At 50.2% G+C, this 6,901-nt stretch overlaps 1 protein-coding gene across 1 annotated transcript; it reads left to right on the forward strand.

Moving 5' to 3' along the window:
• The first annotated feature begins 2,180 nt into the window (after positions 1-2,180).
• Positions 2,181-6,331, forward strand: LOC127217611 (uncharacterized). The gene is given in 4 exon segments (XM_051178588.1): positions 2,181-3,974; positions 3,977-4,650; positions 4,652-5,117; positions 5,120-6,331. Coding segments are annotated over 4 exon segments (4,146 nt in total).
• The last annotated feature ends 570 nt before the right edge of the window (positions 6,332-6,901 follow it).

Below are 6,901 nucleotides of genomic sequence, written 5' to 3' on the forward strand. Positions count from 1 at the left end.
CTGAAGATCTCTAAAAGTGTAGGTCTGCAGTAGAAGCCAGTGTCAGTGACCCCTGTGCTTTGACTTTAAGAACACTCTAACCCTGGAGGAAGTGCTCTTGTCACTGAAGCTTCACTAGCCAATCAGGGGCATCAAGGCCACCCTCCAAGTCTCAGGGTTTGCAGGACACTCCCTGGAGACATGCTACAGGCTTGGTTTTATAGCAGAACAGGCACCATTGGACTGACTTCTGTGTTGATTGTTGCTGTGAAGAATTCTGAGCATGGAAGAGTGCAGAAGCCACAGCATTGTGAATGAGAGGATGTTACCTGAAAATAGGGAGGTCATAGTAGACAGTTTGGCAGGGCCTCCTGCAAGCTTGTTGGGAACCTGTCACCATATTCTGTGAGGTCACATGTGGTCCTAGCAACACCCCAGTTCTGGATGTTGACCTATGAATAGTTCAGTCTATGGTCTGCACTTGTGGAAAGCATTTCAATCAGGAGTCTTTGTGTAGAAAAGTCTTTGTACTCAACACCAACTTACTTTTTGTAGTGTCTGCACTATCATCGCTTCCATGAATTGAGTAAAGGCCTAGAGATTGAAATTAAAAAAAAAAAAGACAGTGTGTCATTCATTCAATGGCAATGTTGGAATACCAAATGCCAGATGAAGTTTATTGAGGGGAAAGAATGGTCTTAAATACTGACTTAAATCATAGTGGAAAAATTACAGGAATTTTAGGTTTAGCTCCTCCGTAATAGGTGTGTATTGTCACTAGGTGCGTGTCAGGAGGTGTGTGTCATCAAAAAATGGTAAGAGTACCAAAAAAGCCTTGGGGCAAGGAGTTCCTGCCAACAGCTTCAGGCTAGCTCAAGGCACCTCAGGGGTCCATGCAGGGCCCTACAGGTCCTCCCCTTTTTTCAAATGTAAACTAACACCTGCCTTAGGTGGCAGAGGACATCAGCATAATTCCTTTCCCTGAAAGACCCCTGCCAATCATATTGTATTAGCTTAGCTTAGCTGCTGCAGCACCATTATGAAGGAACCCTTGTGCACGTAGCCCCGGGTTCAGGACAGGGTCAGCAAGCCAGGGCTGCCAAACAGGATATCTGTGCCAGCCAGGAACGGAAAGTACCTGAAAAACACCCTGTGTACCCTAGATAGAGCCATTCATCTGGTTGCTATTCATCTGGTTGTTATTCATCTGTTTGCTATTCACCTGGTTACTATGTACTAAGGGAACTTGTCCTCAGAATAACCCTGGCCTCATTTGAATTGACCAATGGCATCCCTGTAACCATGCATCTCGCTTCTATACCTGCGCTTTTGCTCCCCTGTCTCTATAAAAATCCTTTTCCCCAGCCTGTCGGCGCGCAAGTCTTCAAGGAGATCTTGTCGCCCCAGGTACCTGTGTATCTGAATAAAGCCTCTTGCTGATTGCATCCACACAAGTTCTCTCGACTGATCCTTGGGCACGGGGTCTCTCCCAAGGGAAGACACTCCTTGAGGGTCTTTCATTTGGGGGCTCCTCCGAGATAGGAGACCCTCACCCAGGGACCACTGACCCACCATCGGGAGTTAAGCTGGCCAGCACTTCGTTCGTGTTCATTGTTCATTTGTTCGTCTATGGCACTGCGAATCTGAATTCTGTACGATTCAGCTGAGTCGGTCAGTATTCTGGCGGAATAGAGAAGGAGTTGACGAACTCGGACTTCTCTCCTGCAGCCCTGCAAGACGTTCCAGGGGTATCTGGGGCCCAACTTTTTGGGACTCATCTATATGAACCCACTACCAGAGTGGGACTCGTTGGGGCACAGCCCTCTTCCGAGGGGCATATGGTTCTTCTGGGAGGCGAGGGATCCGGACCCTCTTCAGAGTCTCCGTCTGTATTTTTGCTTTCGGTTTTATGCCGGAGCCGCGCTGCGCATTTGTTTTGTGTTTGTCTCTGTCTCTTGTTTGGTGGCATTATCTTTGACACCCTCCTCTCTGAAGGGATGGGACAGTCTATAACAACCCCTTTAAGTCTCACTCTCCAGCACTGGGGCGACGTCCAAGACACAGCCAACAACCAGTCATTGGATGTCCGAAAGAAGAAATGGATTACTCTCTGCTAGTCCAAGTGGCCAACCTTTAATGTTGCCTGGCCGCAAGACGGGACATTTAACCTTGATACTATTTCACAGGTGAAAGCCAGAGTGATGGATCCAGGGCCACATGGCCACCCGGACCAGGTTGCCTACATCGTCACCTGGGAAGCCTTGGCTTCTGACCCTCCACCTTGGGTTAAGCCTTTCACAACCCCCGCACGTCCTTCCCTGACTCCTACCGCTCCTTCCTTACCTCCCCCTCCTCTTACCACCCCGACCACATCCTCCCTTTATCCCACCCTCACAAAGAGTACAGTGACAGGGAAACCTTTGGGAAGCTCTAAGGCAGACAAGGAGAAGTCCAAAAGAGCACCCACTGAGGTGTTACCGCCCAATCCTGACTCTCCTCTTATTGACTTACTCTCTGATGAACCTCCCCCATACCAGGGTCCGGGACCTGAACAACAAGGAGAAGCTGCGGCTGCAGTTTGTGGGCCTCCCGAGCGACCCCCGACCCCGGAAGCGCCTGCCCCTTCGCCGATGGCTGGGCGACTGAGAGGTCGGCGGGAGCCCCCGCCAGATTCCACTTCTCACGCTCTCCCACTCCGGACAGGGCCGAATGGCCAACCTCAGTATTGGCCCTTTTCGGCCTCTGACCTCTATAATTGGAAAAATAATAACCCTTCCTTTTCCAAAGACCCCACCACCCTAACCTCTTTGATCGAGTCCATTCTAGTTACTCATCAACCCACCTGGGATGATTGCCAGAAGTTGCTGCAGGCCCTGCTGACCTCTGAAGAGAAACAGCGGGTCTTCCTCGAGGCTCAGAAAGACGTTCCCGGTGAAAATGGCCGCCCCACGCTATTGCCTAATGAAATTGATGCTGTCTTCCCCTTGGAACGCCCTGGTTGGGATTTCACTACGGTTGAAGGTAGGAACCACCTGCGCCTCTATCACCAGTTGCTCATAGCGGGTCTCCACGGGGCAGCACGCCACCCCACCAATTTGGCCCAGGTAAAGCAAGTCATACAGGGCTCGGAGGAAACTCCGTCAGCATTTTTAGAAAGACTTAAAGAAGCCTATCGTATGTATACTCCCTATGATCCAGAGGATCCAGGACAGGCTACCAATGTCTCTATGTCTTTTATTTGGCAATCAGCTCCTGATATCAGAAAAAAATTAGAGAGGCTTGATAACCTCAAGGAAAGCTCCCTACAGGATTTATTAAAAGAAGCAGAATGCATCTTTAATAAGAGAGAGACAATTGAGGAAAGAGAGGAACGGCTGTGTAAGGAGTCAGAACAGAGAGAGGAGAGATTTAGAAAGGGAGCTGAGGAGAGAGAGAATGCTAGGGAACGGAAACGGAACAATGAATTTAGCAAACTGCTGGCCACCGTCGTTTCAGGTCAGGATAGAAAAGGACTTAAGACAGGGGGAGACTGGAAGGGACCCCGAGTTGAGAAGGACCAATGTGTCTATTGCAAGGAATGGGGACACTGGGTAAAGGACTGTCCAAAGCGACCCAGGGGGCCGAAGAAGCCAGGCCCCCGACCTCCCTTCTGACCCTGGAGGATTAGGACAGTCGGGGCCAGCAGCCCCCCCCCTGAGCCCAGGATAACTCTCAATGTTGGGGGGCAACCAGTCACCTTCCTAGTAGATACCGGAGCCCAGCACTCAGTCCTAACCCATACCTCGGGACCACTCAGTGACCGATCGGCCTGGGTCCAAGGAGCTACAGGTGGTAAGAGATACCGATGGACGACGGATCGAAAAGTACAGCTGGCTACGGGTAAGGTGACACATTCTTTTCTGCATGTCCCGGATTGCCCTTATCCACTATTAGGAAGAGACCTCCTCACTAAATTAAAGGCTCAAATTCACTTTGAAGATAGAGGGGCTAACATAATGGGCCCCAAAGGGCCCCCCTCCAGATTCTCACACTGCATCTGGAAGATGAATATAGACTTTATGAAACTCAAAGACCCCAGGGACCTGACATGACTCCTTGGCTTGATAAATTCCCACTGGCATGGGCCGAGACTGGGGGAATGTGATTAGCACTGCGACAGCCTCCGCTCATAATACAACTAAAGGCTACAGCTGCCCCCGTCTCCATTAAGCAATACCCCATGTCTTATGAGGCGTATCAGGGAATAAAACCTCATATAAGGAGGCTGCTGGACCAGGGCATCCTCACCTCCTGTCGCTCAACCTGGAATACTCCCCTACTGCCGGTAAAGAAACCTGGTACTGGGGATTATCGGCCAGTGCAGGATTTAAGAGAGGTCAACAAGAGGGTAGAAGACATATACCCTACGGTCCCCAACCCTTATAATCTACTGAGCACACTGCCACCTTCCCACACTTGGTACTCTGTATTTGATTTAAAGGATGCTTTCTTCTGCCTACAGCTGCATGCCTTTGAATGGAAGGAACCAGATCTTGGGCTCTCAGGCCAATTAACTTGGACCAGGCTTCCCCAAGGGTTCAAGAACAGCCCAACCCTCTTTGACAAGGCTTTGCATCAAGATCTGGCAGATTTCAGGGTGCAGCATCCTGCCCTGTTACTGCTCCAATATGTCTAATGCTGGAGCAGCATCAGAAGAGGAGTGCAGGGAGGGCACAGAAGCCCTCTTGCAGACACTAGGACAATTAGAATATCAGGCATCAACAAAGAAGGCCCAAATATGCCAAAAAGAGGTCATCTACCTAGGCTATCAATTAAGGGATGGACAGAGATGGCTGACTGAGGCACGTAAACAGACTATTACTGACATCCCTGCCCCTAAAAATCCCCGCCAGCTGTGGGAGTTTCTGGGGACTGCAGGGTTCTGCCGCCTCTGGATTCCAGGGTTTGCGGAGATGGCTGCACCCCTATACCCTCTCACCAAAAAAGGGACTCTGTTTAATTGGGGAGAGGAACAACAGAAGGCATTCCAGGATATTAAAAAGGCCTTGCTGGCCTCCCCAGCGTTGGGCCTCCCTGATACCACCAAACCCTTCGAATTGTTTGTGGACAAATGGCAGGGCTATGCTAAAGGAGTACTCACACTCAGAAACTGGGCCCCTGGAAGCGTCCAATAGCTTACTTATCCAAGAAACTTGATCCAGTAGCGTCGGGCTGGCCACCCTGCTTGCGAATGATAGAAGCCATTGCAGTCCTTGTCAAGGATGCCGGCAAATTAACTCTGGGTCAGCCTTTAACTATCCTAGCACCCCATGCAGTAGAAGCCTTGATTAGACAACCTCCAGACTGCTGGCTCTCCAATGCCCGCATGACTCATTACCAGGCCATGCTCCTGGATGCGGACCGAGTCCAATTCAGTCCAGTGGTTGCACTTAACCCCGCCACTCTGCTCCCCCTGCTGGGAAAGCCAGAACTGCATGACTGTCTCCAGATCCTTGCAGAAATGCACGGGACCAGACCGGACCTGAGGGATCAACCCCTCCGAGATGTAGACTACACCTGGTACACGGATGGCAGCAGCATCCTGGTGAACGGGGAGCAGAAGGCGGGAGCAGCCATGACCACAGAGACGGAGGTAGTCTGGGCAAAAGCCCTTCCGGCAGGCACCTCAGCCCAGAGAGCTGAGCTCATCGCACTAACCCAGGCCCTTCAGATGGCAGAAGGTAAGAGACTGAACGTCTATACAGATAGCCGATACACCTTTGCCACTGCCCATATACATGGGGAAATTTACCGGAGGCGAGGACTATTAACTTCAGAAGGAAAAGAAATTAAAAACAAGGCTGAGATCCTGGCACTGCTAAAAGCCTTGTTTCTGCCTCAGAAATTGAGCATTATGCATTGCCCTGGCCATCAAAGAGGCAATAGCCCGGAGGCAAAAGGGAACCGACTAGCAGACACAGCTGCAAGGGAGGCTGCCCTAAACTCCCTCAGCACCACCCGAGCCCTTCCTTTGACGTGCCCAGGGGAGAATCAGGAACTCAGACGCTCCCTGTCATATAGCCAAGAGGGCATAAGTCTCCTAAATAAAATGGGGGCCACTTATGACCCCAAAAAGGGACATTGGATTTTCAAAGGAACAATCGTTAGACCCATGAGACAAACCTACGAATTGATAGACTGTTTACATAAACTAACCCATCTGAGCCCCAAAAAGACGAAGACTCTCCTAGAATGCCAGGAGATGGGACAATACCTCCTAAATAGAGACGGGGCCATACAAAAAGTAACTGATGAATGCAAAGACTGCGCCCAGGTAAATGCAGGCAGGACTAAGCTCGAACCAGGGATCTGAGTTCGAGGACACCATCCCGGTACCCATTGGGAAATCGATTTCACAGAGTTAAAGCCTGGATTATATGGATACAGATACCTACTGGTGTTCATAGACACCTTCTCTGGATGGGTAGAAGCTTTCCCCACAAAACATGAAATGGCAAAGACTGTGACCAAGAAACTCTTGCAAGAAATCTTCCCCAGGTATGGGATGCCCCAGATCCTGGGTACTGACAATGGGCCCACCTTCGTCTCCCAGGTAAGTCAGTTGGTGGCTAAGCTTTTGGGCATTGATTGGAAATTACATTGTGCATACAGACACCAAAGTTCAGGACAGGTAGAGTGCATGAATAGAACAATTAAGGAGACTTTGTCTAAATTAACGCTTGCAACTGTCTCTAGAGACTGGGTGCTCCTCCTGCCTTTAGCCTTATACAGGGCCCGAAACACACCGGGCCCATATGGACTCACCCCATTTGAAATATTATATGGGGCCCCGCCCCCATTTATGAATTTCTTGGATTCCAACATTGCTGATTTTGCTAATAGTCATTCTCTGGAAGCTCATTTGCAGGCATTACAGATTGTC

This window comes from Phodopus roborovskii, unplaced genomic scaffold (genome assembly GCF_943737965.1).
Source record: "Phodopus roborovskii unplaced genomic scaffold, PHOROB, whole genome shotgun sequence".
Lineage (NCBI taxonomy): Eukaryota > Metazoa > Chordata > Mammalia > Rodentia > Cricetidae > Phodopus > Phodopus roborovskii.